The 15,920-nt window shown below is 46.0% G+C and overlaps 3 protein-coding genes across 6 annotated transcripts in view; 2 read left to right on the top strand and 1 right to left on the bottom strand.

The window, feature by feature from the left end:
- Positions 1-1,766: 1,766 nt before the first annotated feature.
- Positions 1,767-10,979, bottom strand: SHOX2 (short stature homeobox 2). Of its 2 annotated transcripts, none has more exons than XM_027061535.2 (5): positions 10,082-10,979; positions 6,898-7,106; positions 4,418-4,475; positions 4,020-4,108; positions 1,767-2,464 (listed from the first exon to the last, which is right to left on the bottom strand). In XM_027061535.2, exons 1-5 carry the CDS (start codon positions 10,431-10,433, stop codon positions 2,171-2,173), a joined length of 1,002 nt encoding a protein of 333 aa, XP_026917336.1. In that variant the 5' UTR covers positions 10,434-10,979; the 3' UTR covers positions 1,767-2,170. The 2 variants fall into 2 exon arrangements, with proteins under 2 accessions (XP_026917336.1, XP_026917337.1); XM_027061536.2 differs by having other exon boundaries at positions 1,767-2,428.
- The window catches only part of RSRC1 (arginine and serine rich coiled-coil 1), a 414,930-nt gene continuing 409,261 nt past the window's right edge, over positions 10,252-15,920 (top strand). The window contains exon 1 of the mRNA XM_053221270.1: positions 10,252-10,358. The gene's annotated coding sequence lies outside the window, so the exon portion shown is untranslated. The remainder of the gene's footprint in view (positions 10,359-15,920) is intronic.
- On the top strand, positions 10,517-14,498 carry LOC128315257 (myelin transcription factor 1-like). 3 transcript variants are annotated; one of them, XR_008297871.1, is made up of 2 exons: positions 10,517-10,661; positions 14,367-14,496. XR_008297871.1 is itself a non-coding variant. In XM_053221271.1 (2 exons), the coding sequence occupies exons 1-2, from the start codon at positions 10,542-10,544 to the stop codon at positions 11,483-11,485; spliced, it is 336 nt and encodes a 111-aa protein (XP_053077246.1). In that variant the 5' UTR covers positions 10,524-10,541; the 3' UTR covers positions 11,486-14,336. The 3 variants fall into 3 exon arrangements, 1 of the variants encoding a protein (XP_053077246.1); XR_008297870.1 differs by having other exon boundaries at positions 10,519-10,661; positions 14,363-14,498; XM_053221271.1 differs by lacking the exon at positions 14,367-14,496 and adding an exon at positions 11,270-14,336 and having other exon boundaries at positions 10,524-10,661.

The following is a 15,920-nucleotide window of genomic DNA, read 5'->3' as shown; positions in this document are numbered from 1 at the left end:
GATTTGGTGTAAAATCAATTCTGTTTCTATTCTGGGTGGATATAAAAAAAGGGGGGGTGCGCTCAGCGCTTTCGAGAGTCACCATTCTCATCGCCTCTTAATAGCGGCACGTAGAAGCAGAGGCAAGCGCTTTTCTAAGTTGATGTGTTCGAGAGATAGATACGCATTAATCAAAAAAGGAAGAAGGAAAGACTATCCCGGATAGTTTAATAGTAACAGGAACAAAGATGACGCGAACCCCATCAAATGAAACAATACTATTTTCATTCAATTGATCGGCAAAGTGTCTTCAATTAATAACTTGGCACTTATTTAAAAGGTTTAACAGAGGTGAAACCGAAACATTTTGTACCAACAACACATCATGAAATAACAGCATCTTCTTTTGTTTAAAATAACTTAATACACTAGAAAAAATATGGCAAATATAAATAACTTTGTTTTCATGGAGAACAAATAGTTACAAAGCTCAACCGCATACCAAAGTTCAGTTAAAAGAGCTTTTCCTCTTTCTTGTAAATTAGAAAAAAACAAAAACACAACTAAGGAGGCTTTCTAGTGATTGGGATACAGATTGCTTAGTCCAGGGTATCCCAGTTTAAATAGCTACATGAATTGAAACAAACAAAATTACTTGAATATACACCTTTGTGGGATAAAATGCAAATGTTGAAAGTCAACCATCAGTTCACACATTATAGCCAAAATAAACTTTGTTCGTGTGTATCAACATATTTTACACAAACCTACTGCTTGTATCTAGTTGGGTGTTATTTAAGGTGAGTGTGACAGGATAGAGAGGGGGGAAATAAAGCAAGGTTCTCAAACAGGACATCAGGAAATCAGCAGGAGGGAATACAAGAAAGGAGGGAGGGGGGACTAACACTGATTGAGCGCCTACTGTGTGCTAGGAGCCGTGGGAGGCGCTGTACCTTTTTTATTTCATTTGGTCTTCTTTTCATTTTCCTTTCCCCACATTTTCTGCCCGCCTCCGTCTTCTTGGGACAGAGTGTAAATTTTTTTCCCTTCCGACCTTTTTCTTTTGTCCGACAGGATCAAAGACGGGGCAAAAAATATAGATTTGAGATATATCAATTTCCAGATGCTTTTGGTATTGTTTTCCATACTGAAGATGAAAATGGAGTAAGTGCATGTGAGTAAAGCAGGGAGCGGGGAGACACCATCAATGGAATACAAGTAACATGCAAAACCGGAATTTACTGTCAGCAGTCTGGACAGTGCTGCCACAATAATTTCTCAGATAAATCATTGTCTGTGGTAACATTTTTTGTATTAATATCATCTTTTTTCCTCTCCTCGCTTTGTATACTGTCTTCCCTCTTCTTACTCTTCCATACGTGGTGGTTTTTAACTCAAAGCATCTGATTCAACGTAAAAGGAGGCCCGCCTCTCTTATCAAATTTCTTGTATTAAAGTGAACTTCGCAGAAAAAGGTCAGTTTCAAAACCTGTGAACTTCCCAGCTGCGCACTTTTTTTTAACCTTAGTTCTTTAAATAAGTATACCTCTTCCTTCTGTTTTGCCTTTTCAGCCCATTAAAAAAAAACATACACTTTAAGTTGGTACCCCCCCCCCCCCCATTCTCTCGAGATTCGTCCGGGTTATTTTTCCATATTTTTTAAATGTATAAAATACTTTAATTTTTAAAATTTGTTTTTGTTCCTTGATTCTTTCTCCAATTTCAGCTTCTGCCAAATAGCAATAAGTTCCCCTTTTCTTTTTTTCTCTCTGGTTTGTCTTTTCTACTTTTTTTTTTTTTTTGCTCATTTTTTATTAACAGGATTTTTATTTCTACTCAAGAATCCATCGTTGCAGCTTTGCCTTGAGCCACACTCCGCTGTCCTAGCGTTCCCTTGTTCAGTCTCTCTCCAGACTTCCCGAAAACTTGCCCCTACGAAGCCGAATTCTATGCCCTTGGGTAAGTGAATGGTCAGGAGCAACGGAGCTGCTGCGCCTAGTGGGATCGAGGGTCCCGCGCGGAGTCTCGCCCTCCAAGTCCAGGTTGTGGAGGGGGGCAAAGGGCGATCCGCGGGGCGGGAAGAGGGTAGGTTCCGGAGATCCGTGGGGGATAAACGGAAAAGCAGCGAGGCGCGGAGGGTGTGCAGGGTGCACGCCGCGCTGAAGGCGCGACGTTGGCGCTGGCGTTGGCGTCACAGACCCAGGGCGGCAGCATGCTTTTTGGCTTTCAGTCTGAGATCGGCGATGCTGGAGTTCTTGCTGGTGGTCTTGGCGGCGGCGGCGGCAGCCACCACGGAGGCGGCGGAGGCTGAGTCAGCGGCCAGCGTGGCCAGCGGCAGTCCGAAGGGCGGCGCCGGGAACATCATGTAGGGCGCGTGCGCGGCCAGGTGCGGGTGCAGGTGGTGGTGCGCGTGCGCCACGGCGCTGTCCAGCTGCAGCTGCGCCTGAACCTGAAAGGACAAGGGCGTCACGTTGCAATGACTATCCTAGGGTGACAACAGAATAGAAACAGAGCATTAACGGCGTCCAGCTTGGCGAGGGGGAAGGCTGGGGCTAGGGACAGGAAAGGGGCGTTTGGCTGACCTCCTCAGTCTGTTACTGAATCTGGGATATTCCGGTGCGCCAGAGTCTCTGTAACTCGCTCAGCACCTTATCTCCCTGGGCCCTGGGGGACTCCTATCTGCAGGAATGTGGCCGCTCCTCTCAGGAGCTGGGCCCATCAGAGGGCAACCTTGCTATCGTGTTAATAGCCCTCCTCAAAATTAGAAAGGTAATTTGGAAAGGCTCTCTCGATGCCATCATACATCCCTTACCCCACTAAAGCACTAACAAGTAACCAAGTGCTAACAAGCAAACTGTAAAACTTTTCCTTGTTACTTAGGGAAATTAATTCATCTTCATAACAACTGGCACAATTGTTAGTATTTCCAACATTTACTGCTGTAACAATCAGCCTTGTTATAATGCAGATCTTGTTAAAATGCAGATTCTGATTCAGACGGTCTGCCCTGGGACCTGAGATTCTGCTTTTCTAACTGCCTCCCTGGTGGTGCTGGTGCTGCAGGCCTGCAGATCACTTTATGAGTAGTAAGGGTCTCCTTTTAAGATCCCACTCTTTCTCCAATCATTCTCCTTGCTTCAAAAGCCTAGCATCAGGATGCTAGAGTCCTGTGGTGCCAAGAGAGCTAAGATCTCCCTAACACTAACCGTCAATACATGGGTAAGCCCAGGTGTCTCCCCAGTCTAGGGGAGACTGCCAGCTGAGAGCTAGGGTGCTACCAACTGAGAGCTAATTCACGACTTCACAGCCATACCAAGCAGGGGTCCTGGCTAAGGATGGGCAAGGTCAGGCACTGGTTGGGTAAGGCTTGAGCCCTTAGGCTTGAAGAGCAGAGGTGTTTAGAGCACTGGGATTTCCCAGGATTAAATCTTTGCTGCAGGCTGTCCTTTTAAAATGTAGTCTTAAAGGTTTCTTTATACCTAAGAAAGGGATTGCAGAGGCAGGGCATCCCTGGGAAGACCAAGGCTTCCCTCTCCACTAGAGATGAAGCTTTGTTTGCAGAGGCACCTTTAAAAAATCAAGTCTGAGTTGGAAGTACTTTTATTTATTTACTCTTCTTCTGCCAGACACATTTAATGTGACTAAGGGGTAAGAAATACCTAGAAAAATATTTAGAAAGTTGCCTTAGAAAACACCTGAGGACTTACCTCTGTATTGGATCTGACAAAATCTTAATCAAAAGGCTTTTCCTTTCTCTCCCCAAGTGCAATCTTTAGTGCATTTTTAAAGGACCGGTTGCTGGCCTCAGGCCCCTGCAGGTTTCCCATGAGGACAGAAAGGACTAGACACGTAGGCCCTTGACATTGTATAGGGTTTTTTTTTTTTTTAAAGGGGAGTGAATCCACTATATCATCTCAAAATTATTCTTCAACTGCATGGACACCAACATTGGGACTCAGAGAGAAGGTATATTCAACAACTCAAGCAAACATCCGGGTCTTTATACAGTTAAAAACAGGTTGAAAGTGGGCTATACTTGCCTGCTGAAATGGCATCCTTAAAGCACCTACGTTGACATAAGGTGCAACTCTACAAGCTTCAAACTGGCTGGCAGCCCCTATGAGAACACCTATTTAAAAAATGGGGAACAAAACACAATAATATGAGGTTAATATTTCCAGCACTGTTTTCCAGGGTTCCAAATGATACTAGGACAGAACTAATTCCTCTGGAACTGGACAGTTATCTTCCTACACTGCTGCCATAATTAAAATAAATGTAATTTACTCCCAAACTTTAGGACTTTCATTAACTGCCTTCAGAGCAGATTTTTAAATAAATACCATGATTTTATTTTAGAAGTTTCTTTCTGACTTTGTATAATGATATTACCCAATTCTCTTTTTACTGAGAATATGATTTTCTTTGAGAAGCATACCTTTATGGAGTTGATTTTCTTGTTTTCTGCATTTAGCTCTTCGATTCTGAAACCAAACCTACAAGTTGGAAAAACAAAATAAAGCCTAGATGTTACGAACTCCAACATTTTCTTTTAATTACCAGAGTACAATGACAAAAGAATAGTGTTTTAGGCAAGGATTGAGAGATACAGCAAGCAATATTTGAATTATAAAAAACACTCTCAATTTCCAAAGTCAAATAATGCAAGTAAACAGCAAAAATAGATTTCATAGACTTTTGCAAGATAAATTGTTTCTTGGTAAATTACTATTAGTCCTGGTTTCATCTTTCTGCATTACAGAGTCCCCAAGGCCTAAAACTCTCCCTGATACCTGATACCAAAGTGATAATGGGTTTAGATGTTTGCCCAGTAAGACCTGAGAAGAATGTGCTCATTAATAGCCTGTAATATTAATTAGCTTCATCTTCAAGAAAAACCAAACACCAAAGCAAATAGTGACTCTGGGTTTTTTTTTTTTTTTTTTGGTTGTGGGGGGAGGAAGATAAGAGTGGGGGAAGAGGTAATTAGTGTCATAAAAGCCTCACTACAAAGAAGTTTAGAATTTCTCTGTTCCTCTGTGCAGCAGAGTGTAACACAGTTGCAGCATAATTGTGCTATTATCATGATAATCTAATTTGCTTCTATAGAAAAAGCAGTTAGGGTAGCAGAGACGCATCCAGAAAATAACTCTAAAATTTAAATAAAAGTATGAAAAAATAAAGACCAGCAATAAAGTTCACTTCTTATGAGAAAAAAAAAAAAGAACAACATGCTGTGAAAAGGGGATGGGGTATGAATCAAGTAACTCCTGGATACTGTCTTCTCCCAGATATCACCTTCTTAAATAAACTTGCCAACTTTTAAAGGCAGTATGACAGATTTTTAAAAATTCATATAAACCTTGCTTTTACACTCCAGTCATACAGCATTATGTTCCAATAATACAGCATATTGACTGATTCACAAATTAAGGTTTGAAAAAAAAACTATAAAAGAAAAATAGTGCCTCAGAGATTTTTCTTGTTTTTGAAAGCCGTGTCATAGTCAATGTAAATCTTCAAAAATTCCCCTGCCATTTAGTGTAATAGAAGGGTAGATTTCATGCCAGGGTGGCATCCTTTGTGTAACTCACATGCCCCGAGGCTTCTTGCCTCTTTTTTCCCCTAGAAGAGTTGGAACTGCGATACTAATGCTCATAACTGTAATAATTATCATCATGTCTTTAAGGGGTTGCTGAGTCTCTAGAGATTTCAGTACACACAGCAAAGCAGGAGAGGCTTAAAAAAGAAGAGCAGAGCCTTCTATTGACGGCTGTGATGACCAAGGCAGCCTATTATTACTTTTCCCCTTCAACGTGACTGCTCTGTTTTTGTCCTGATCCTATTACAAGATGCGGGGAAGCCCCATAAGAATTGCATAGTTTGCTGCAGATGGTGGTCTCTGCGCCCAGAGACCCTGGGAGTATCTGTTACAGTGATACTTTGTAACAGCTGCAGATGTTCAGGCCTAAAACTGCTCCATGTGTTCAAACAAATAATGACCATCATTTTCTTCTAGTTTATTATTTGAGCGGAAATACAATCTGAAACATTTAAATGTTTTCTCCATAAAACTAGAAGGATATGCATGCATGTATGTACATAATTTTCCACCTTGAATGCCCCCAAAGCCTATTGCCATTATATTCACCCCCACAAACCAGTAAAGAAAACCTGCTCCAACCCTAACTCCATCACGTTAAGGCACTTGTTGGGTGTTGGACTTTGGGAATGCCAATATTAAGATATGTGGATTGTTTTAAAATCAAGTTTCTGTAGGTTCAGGTTTGCTGTCAGGTTAAGTGAAGGAACAAAGAGTGACCAAAATGCATTTACTGCTTTACTGTTTTACACACAGTTTGAGATCGACTGCTAACGGCAAACTGTAAATTTCCGCACTTAACAGTTGCTAATTTTCTTTATAGTCTGTACATCTATAAACCTAATTGGCATATCCGCTTGGCAACCCTAGACCCCGGAGCAGACCCTCAAGGAAAACCAACTCAGGCGAACAAAATATTCGTTGTAACTTTTAAGGCATCCAGAAGATAAAACGCTTTCTGTGGGATTTTTTTTTAAGGCTTATAAAAGTAGGCCCATTAGGATTAAACCACATTAAAGGCATCGTGAGGCGAGGGGGGTGGGGGTGTGGTTTATAGAAACTCTGGGAGCAAGCCCAGCACAGCTTTCTTCTGCTGGGAACATATGTTGGGATTGGGGGGGGGGGTGTAGGCTATAATACTAAGATTTACTTTGGAAAATAGGACCTCTAGTAAAGACCATCCTTTTCCTTCTCACCTCACTCCAGGTTCTTGAACCCGCTGCGCCCTCGCTGTATGTCCCCCAAGCGGCCTCTCCTCCACGCGTGCCCCTCCTCCACTCCCCAGGCCCTGCCTTGACCTCCTCACAGCTAGGTACCTGCACTCGGGCTTCGGACAGCCCCAGCCGTTGGCTCAGTTCCTCGCGCATGAAAGCGTCTGGGTAGTGGGTCTCATCAAAAAGCCTCTCCAGTTCGTTGAGTTGTTCCAGAGTAAAATTGGTCCGACTTCGCCTCTGCTTGATTTTGGTCTGGCCTTCGTCCTCCATCCCTTTCGCATCCTCTTTGCGGTCCTTCAGCTCTGGGGACACTGGAGGGGGCACCACAAGTAGGGCCACGCGAATGTCCACGTGCGCACACAGAAACACACACACACACACACACACACACACACACACACACACACACGGACAAAAACAACACGGCAAATCCTGTTACCAGATTTGTCTCCAAAAGGATGGAGGATCCCGCCCCCTCCCGGAGTTCTGTCCACTGTCTCACCCTACCCCGAGGAAGAGGAATCTGGAGACGTGAAAGATCAACTCTGGCCGGCCGCCCTTCCTCAGCTATTCACCCACACAACCCTCCGCAACTGTAGCCTACTCACCTCCTCACTGTGCACTCCACCGTCCCCTGCCCTCCCCCGCGAACGCCAAATGCATTCCACTCACCCTCTCTAGCACTCACACTCTGCCAAGCACACCAGAAATCTAGAGCGCCGCACCCGGCCAGGCACAGAACCCGGTCAGGGCAGAAGGGCGCGGCGAGGCCATGCACTGGCCTCTCACCGGCTATTCCCAGAGCGCTGGGCCATTTTCAGGCCAGCTCTGGCCTCCGCTGGCTCTGTTTCTCTCAAACCTGCTGCTCTAATTTGGGAACAATTGGGCCCAAGGGTCGCGGCGGCAGAACAAGACCCGGGTGCTGTGCGGCACAGGGAGCCGCATCTCCGGGCTTTCGGTGCTGACCCAGGGTACGAGCCCAACCCTGCTGACAGCCCACGGGTGGCCAGGCAGTCTCTATCCCCCACGCCAGACACGGGACGCCTGACAAGAGGCGCCCACGCCATGTTGGCGGCCTGAAGGGCTCGCCGCCCACGCCAGGCCAAAAGGCGAGAGGCGGAGAACCAGCCTCCGGTGGCGCGCGAAACAGACCGCTGCCTCTGTTCTCTCCTTCTCTCTCCCCATTGGAAAGACAGACTCGACCCTAAACGCTTAAACCCACAGAGATCAACAGGTTCAAGCGGAACATTCGTGATCCTTGGTTTCTATTGGTTGCTCAAAGCCTTTTCATGCATCCAGCAGCTCGGTTGTTTAATAAAATATGCATTTTTCTGCTCTGGGTTTGCACACACCCGTTGCTACTTTATACTGTCCTTCCTTCTCCCTTTAAAAACAGGAGCTCTGCGAACGTGAGCATACAGAGTCAACCGAGGGAGAGTTTATGTGTGTGTGTGTGTATGTGTGTGTGTGTGTGTATATATATATATATACACACACACACACACATACACATGAGAGTAAGGGCCAGTGATCAGGAAAGCCCCCATATCAACATAAACTGCCCTCTGGAACCTTCATGCTCTGCGCCTGAGTCGGAACCTTGGGTTTTTAAGGTGTCAAAGCTGAGTTTGGATAGTCGAGGCTGTTTGTAGTTCTTCCTAGCCCAGGATCCCGATCAGCATGGGTGTTAAAAATCATTTCCGGAAGAGCCGGCCTGCAGAAAAATTAATACTTGTCCTGAGCTTGGAAATCAACAATTCCAGAATTACCTCTGCCCGGGTTGTGACCCTAACCGCACGATGCGACATGCTGGTGTACCCAGGGCCTGGAGCTGCGGACTCAGGCAGGGGAGCCTGCATTGGGCCGCCCGACAACGGTGCTATACTTTTCAAATTTAGGAGGACCTGCTGCCTGGTCTGGGGGAAGAAGGAGCCTCTAGATCCGAGCTCAGTCTAGCATTCTAGCTACGGTGATTTTAGGTGTTGCCCGCATTTCTTGTTCTCAGAGTTCGTTTTATGGACATTTGTCCTTCCACTGGGGAGGAAGCGGGTAACATTATAGTAAACATTAGGGGCCAAGTTAATAAGAAAATATTTCCACTGACATTGTAATGAAATTTAAACACGAAAACACCCTTCAGATTCTGCCAAAGGGGTGAGAAGGCTTTGTCTATTTCGTGTTATCCACAGTGGATGGATGCCTCTCAAACTTTTGGAGCTTCAAAGAGAAAGATGTCCACATTTCCAGTTGATTAATAGACTTAATATAATCTCGATTTCGCCCCCAAATTTCCATTTATTGGCCTAAACAGGAACAGACCGTGTTATAAACAACTTAATTGCTTGCTTAAATATGTGATTCTACGCATGTCACATATTTTCTTAATTGGAAAAATATGGCAGCACACCAGTTACTGCAGGCACCAAGTGCCAAATTAATTTTATTGTTGAATTCTTTTGAATTGGTACAGGACGCTCCACCATTTAGATAAAGCCATTTCCTAACACTTTGTTGGCACGGAAGGATTCCCTCCCCCCCTACCCCCCACACGAAACCAGAGATGATTCGAAACAGTAATGCAATTGTGTAAATATCGAAAAACCAATCCCCAAAAAAGGGAGCCTAAAGCGTCTCCCGAGAGAAACAGCCTAGCCTGGACCTTAGCCTGCCTCGGCCTCGTTCAATCGTAACAGCTCAAAGAGAATGGGAAGTTTTGACCTCCAGGATCCGAGGATCCAGGATCTTCGTGGAGTTCGAGTGGATCTTAGCCGTGGCCCGAAACCCGGGGGTGACCCCAGGGTGAAATCTCCCTCCCTCTCTCTCTCTCTTTCCTCTCTTTTTCTTTCTTTCTCAGGCCTAGGAAAGGGGCTCCTGCAAACTCGGCGCTAGATGCTAACCAGAATCCTGCCGCCTGGCCCAGCTGCTGTCAGGACCCCTGCGGCAGCCGGGCCCACCGAACTTCCCCATCCGCCCGCGGGCCGTCTGGGTTGCGGGCCCATCCTCTGGCTGGTGAAATGCGCTTCAGTGGAATGGGAATAGCGAGAGCATCCGAGAAGGGCGCGCGCAAACCCCACGCCCCCCCTCTTCACACACCTCGGACCCCACCCACGACCGTGCACACCACCGGACTCCCACCCCTCCATCATCACTCTAGCTTCCAAAGCTGGGGTCCAAGGGCCCGCTCCGCGTCCCGCCCCTCTCCCCGCTGGGCCTCGGGGTCCTCTCCCGCCCGAGAGGAGTCAGGAAGGCGGGAAGGGGAACCGCGGCTGGGGGGTTAGGCCGTTACCCTCGGTGAGCCGCGGGCTGCCCGGCTCCCTGCTTCTCTCAGCGGCGCCCATGTCCAGCTCCCGGACGGGAGAGCGCCCTCCTCCAGCTCCTCCGCCTGCTCCTCCTCCTCCTCCTGCACCTCCTCCGCCTCCTCCGCCTCCGCCTCCGCCTCCTCCTCCGCCGCCGCCTCCGCCGGCCGCCCGGACTGCCGGGCTGCTGCGGTCGTCGCGGCCGGGATCGGTGCAGCCCGTCGGCTCCTTGGTCCCGCGCAGCGGCCCGCTCTCCAGCACCTCCCGGTACGTGATCGCCTCCTTCTTCTCCTTCACTTTCTGGTCAAAAGACTTAGAGACGAACGCCGTAAGTTCTTCCATCGCCGCCGATGCCGGTCAGCTCCGCGCTCAACCTCTCCCAGCCGAGCCCCGCTCTTTTTTTCCTTCTTCTTTTTTTACTGCCCCAGCCCCCCCAATAATAACACATCAATGGGGCAGGGGGTGGGGGAGGAGCTGGAGGAGGAGGAAGAAAAAGAAGAAGAAGAAGAAGAAGAAGAAGAAGAAAAAGAAGAGAAGAAAGAAGAAAGAGGAGAAGTAGGAGAAAAAGAAGTAAGAAGAGGAGGAGGAGGAGGAGGAGGAGGAGGAGGAGGAGGAGGAGGAGGAGGAGGAGGAAGAGGGAAGGGGCGGGGGCCGCCGGAGGGAAATGGGAACTGATGCTTCCCTGCCGGAGCGCGCTTGTTCAATGTTAAGATCTTTGACAATTCTTCCTGCGGAGAGTTCAGATCTGATAGCAATGCTGCGCTTGAAGTCTCACTATTTATACTTCGCAAAGGCGGCCCCTTGTTCTGAGTAAATTACCTCCCCTTCGCAACTCGGAGGGAGCCCCTTCCTGGGGAAGCACCCGCACCACTACCTGGGGGTGGGAGATTGGGGGTTGGGAGGGAGGGAGAAAGAGGAAAGAGGGAGAGATTGGGAGAGACAGAGAGAGAGAGAGAGAGAGAGAGAGAGAGAGAGAGAGAGAGAGAGAAAGAGATTGAGATTGATTGAGGCTGGAGTCCAGGCAGGCTGGAGCTGGAGTGGGAGGGCAGTGAAGGGGACGGGAGGGGGCGGGAAGAGGAGGCCGGTCCCAGGCCGTCCGGGTTTTCAGATGGCCTCGGCCGCCTGTGCTCTTGGCCATTAATCCAGGGTTGACGAGAATCCCTAATTAATTTAATTAGGCGTGGATTTTGCGTTGGTGTCACGATTCAGTTAAACACTGGGGAGCTGGACCTACTCCGCCGGGGCGTGGCCAAGAGGAAACTGACAAGTGCGCGGCTGCTGGAGTCAGTCGGGTACCCGGACTCCGCAACCGACCCTACAACCTCTCACCGCGTCAGGGTGCAGCGCAACTGCTCCGCCCCGCTTTGCAGCGGGGCTTCCTTGACCAGCGTTAGGCGCCGGGCACCCCAGTTCCGTATCCTGACTCTGTGTCCCAATCCTACACCCCCGCTCCTCACCCACCCTCCCACCCACACAGTCCGGCAACCTGCGTTTACAAGCTTGCTCAGAGTCAGGGTCGTCTACTGCGTCCCAGACCCGCGCGGCTCCCTATAGGGGCTTCCCGGCCTGCAGCGAGAGCTGAGCCTGGATCTTTACTAAGCTTCCTGCCCCGGGGAGTTTGTGATTCACCCCACTACTCGCATCTTAGAGCCCTAGCCGACACCTCTACGGACAAACCCAACTCGGGCCAGCCTATTTAACATGTTTCCTGAGCAGCTGTTCCCTGACAGATTTCATTTTAAAGTGTTTCCTTAGCGCCTGGTCAAGGACAGTTTGACTTCGTTCTCTCTTTGAGGTCTCAGGATCCTGACCCCTTCTCCCTTACAACTCCCTGCAGCCGGACCCTTCCCATAATGAACTACAGGAGTTCTTCTTTAACATCCCCAGAAACATTAAAAATCAACAGTAATTTCCTAATTTTGAAAAGCAAATGATTGTCCCTCTTGGAGTTCGAAAAAAAAAAAAAATCACGTTGCTTAACACCCCCCCCCCATCTAATTTTATTTATCGTGGACTATTCAAAAAGAGAGGTTCACTGGGAGAAAGGTTTCTCTCTCTCTCTCTCTCTGTCAAAGCTACAACTTAAAATTCTATTCCTGGACTATTTTCACCGAATTAGTTTGTTATGTGGAAGGAACATCTATATTACTGATACATTTGTCTGTATTGTGCAGGACAAAGCTTGCTATGAGTAATGTGGCCATATATATATATATATATATATATATATATATATATATAAAGAATATTTACATACGGAAAGTTGTAATTACTTGAGTGCATAAACAAATACATCTCTTCAAGCGTGGCTGGGGGACATTTTCAAGTAGTATGAATGTTAGTGCAGGTTTTCTTCTGATGTTAAAGGTAACGTGTTCATCTTCTTGGATCTGATACTCTCAGTAAAAATAAAAGCAATTACAGAACTTTGATATGTATAGTTCTGCCCATCGGTTAAGTTGTGAACACAAAGTTAACAGATAATTTGAGAACTATAGTCAAAGCAACCTGAATCATTTGTAAAAAGAGAACACAGTTATAATGTAATATATTAGCAGTTCTAGAACATATACACATAGAGTATCTTTGTCATACTATACTACTCCTTAGATTAAAATGTTCACATTTAGTGAATTTAAGGAAAATGGAAATCATACTTCTTAGAAATGTTACTTTTCCTTTTTTTCTCTTGAATTCTGAAGTTATCTTTTGTTCTTCTTAAAACATTTATTGCTGCTTTTAGGAGAAATAATTAAGATCTTTAAGTTTCCAATAGCAATACTTTTTAGGTATTAAGGAATTATGAATGCTTGCATTTATTGTATCACACTACAAAAGGGACTCAAATACGTTTTCCAAAGTTATATGAATTTAGAAATATGATTTTACATTTAGTCTTGATTTACTATTTATAACCACTTTAATTCTGATATTGTCAGAGGGGAATAACCATAAAACTTTAATCCTTTGTGAAAATCCGTTTTTAAGGTTTTTTAGCAGAATGACCAGTAATGGGGTCAGCTAAATGGATGTCTTGCTCAAATGGCTCTGAAACTGAGGTGTTAAAAACGTATTCGCAAACAGCCCCAACATAACTACTACTAGAAGTCTGGCAAGGGATTAGGAAACTCAGTAGTTACTTTTTAAATTCCATCTACTGAGGTTCAGGGAAAATGACCATTTTAAAGGTAAACAGGGAATGCTCAGACACCAAATAGATTTTCCCATAGATTTTGCTGGCATATTGACTCCTTGTATATATTTAGGAATAATGGTGTTGATACCAGATGGAGCTATGAGAAATCTGCTGTGTCTCATCACAGATCCCCACTGGCCCAAGGGAAGTTTAGTTAAACAACAACGACAAGGTTTTAAATCATATACTAATAAATGTTCATGAAGTTTAATTATGTTGTTTCATTAGATGAAAATATTTTCTGGAGACAGGATATTTCAAAATGTTGTTTTGGTAAAAAAACATTGAATAAAGTTCAGTAGACAGCCTGCAGACAGATACACAGGTTCCAATAAAATTCAGGACCCCAAGGGTCCGCCCAGCTCTTGAATTGTTTAAAATAAACATGTAATGTAGTAGTTAAGTTTTAAAACGGCTTCTCAAAACTGGTTAGTTAAGGTACAGTCATTTATGAGAAATATATTCGTGAAAGTGATTTTCACCCTCTCAAATCGTCAGCGGAAAACTGTAGCTTCGATATCAGTTGTTATAAGTTTGTTCTCACGGTCGACCCAAACCAAGGCCAAAAGTTTATTCACTTTCTTACCGTTTATTACAGATAAATAATGTAGTGTGAGTTACAGAAAATGCTGAATCGCTGTAATTTCCATTCATTTAAATAACAATAAAACCCTATGTACACTTAATTTCTTTCGGAAGAAACCTCCTCTCCCTGCCTCTGGCAGCCTTCTCCCATTCCTCCACTAACCAGTTAACTTTAATGTGAGAAACTAATTTGCACCCAACCTGTGAATGCCTTCACCTTCAGGTAGAAGAAACACTAATTTTAATGCATTTTTGCAAATAAATCATTACAATTTAATCACACACGACTCCACACAGACACACACCCATGATTTATTATCGTTAGGCTAGTTTCCTCCTCCCCCAGCGTGAGATAACCAATTTTGCTACGTGTGGTGTCTTAAACATTAACTTCCTACGATGCAGATTTGTTTACTGATTATCTAAGACGATAACGACGATTACTAAGGCAATAACACTCTTCCGTCTCCACCTTTATTGCTTTTGGGAGGAAGAAAATCAAATAAGCGAGCACGCAAACCCAACACCAAACAAAAAATTGGCGGCGTGACAATCTACTCTCTCGGCACTCCTCTAACTTCTGGTAGCCTCCATCGATGCACTCGAAAGCTCGGCTGACGCTGCCTGGCGCTGGAACCAGGAAGGCGGTGAGCTTAAACTGAAGCAAGTTCGGAGGACGCCGGCGGCGCCCAGATTTGAAGGAACGTTTCTAGGTCTGTGGAGCCTGCAAGTCAACGCAAGGCCTGAGACCGAAGGCCCGGACCCAGGTGATTCCCGCATCGGTAGCCCGGGAGGCGGCGCCTGCGGGTGCGCGGTTCCGAGGCCCTGGTAGGCTTGAGGCGGCGCGGGGCCTGGCGTAGTCCGCTGGGAAGGCGGCGTGGAGTCCGGGTGGAGGGGGTGGTGGGTGGCGGCCGCGAGGCGTGCTGAGCGGCACAGTACGCATGCGCCCCGCATCTGGCGCTTTCTGACCCTTTAGGTCCGAGCTGGGGCCTGTGGGTGCTGGGTGCTGGGTGGTGGGTGGCTGTAGGATTGCGTGCGGTCGCAGGCCTCAAGCTAGGCCCTTGGTCTGGAGGTGGTGAGGGAGAGTTAACCAGCTCTTCCTCCCATTCCTCCTTCACCCTCTACTCCCGCCACACCTCCTTCTCCATTCCCAGTGCCTGGTCCTAGATCACTGCTTTGGGTTTCTGTGTGGTTGGTGCTTCGTCACTAGCTCTAGGTAGGGTGGAGCGAGAGGGAGGCTGCCACCTGGTGCACTGTGCCCCACTCACTGTGCTGTTGGTACTTTAGATCCACCTGCTCTTTCAGTGTCTATCCCCCTTCCTGGCTCGCACTCTTGCTTAGGTGAAATAGACTTAACTTTCTTAACATATGAATCTATTCACCTTATTCGCTTCTATTTCTTTGACTTCAGAATTTGTGGCCTGCTGGTCATAGAGTAAGAGCACATGGCTACCCTTAAGCTCTGTTTACTTTGGTGAGCGGTTATAATGCACTGTTTATACGTGTTGCCGGCTCATGATTTTAGGTCAACCTTAATGTAATTTCTATCTCAGAGGTTATATATCTTTAAATGTACATTGCAAGCCTAAATTTTTTGTTACTGCGTTTTCAGAATTACCACTAACCTATTAGAGTTTCAGCTGACTAGGTACTAGGTATTCAAATAAATTCAAACATATTTTGCGTTACAAAACACTATTCCAGCTGTTATTTTTGGACTTAGACATAAAAACTCTAAGAGTTATGCAGAGTTGTCAGGTTTAAGGATTTGAACAGATATGATAGGTGCAACTTTGTGGGGAAACTGTGTATCCCCTCCAGCTTTAGAGTCTATACGTATTCACTTTCTTTGTAGGCAAAGGAGATTTCCTGCTAAGTGGTAACACTTTACTACTGTATGTTCTTCAATAAGAGAGCTAAAAATGTTGGAAATAGAAAAAAAAAATAAAGGCAGCTATTGATTGGCCTTACCAACTCCACCACTCTTAGCAAAGAGTTGTGTTATGAGTTGGAAAAGTTGTGTAGTAAGATTGTTACAGTAGATGTAT

The sequence above is a fragment of the Acinonyx jubatus genome, chromosome C2 (assembly GCF_027475565.1).
Source record: "Acinonyx jubatus isolate Ajub_Pintada_27869175 chromosome C2, VMU_Ajub_asm_v1.0, whole genome shotgun sequence".
Lineage (NCBI taxonomy): Eukaryota > Metazoa > Chordata > Mammalia > Carnivora > Felidae > Acinonyx > Acinonyx jubatus.
This window is presented reverse-complemented; position numbering and strand designations above follow the sequence as displayed.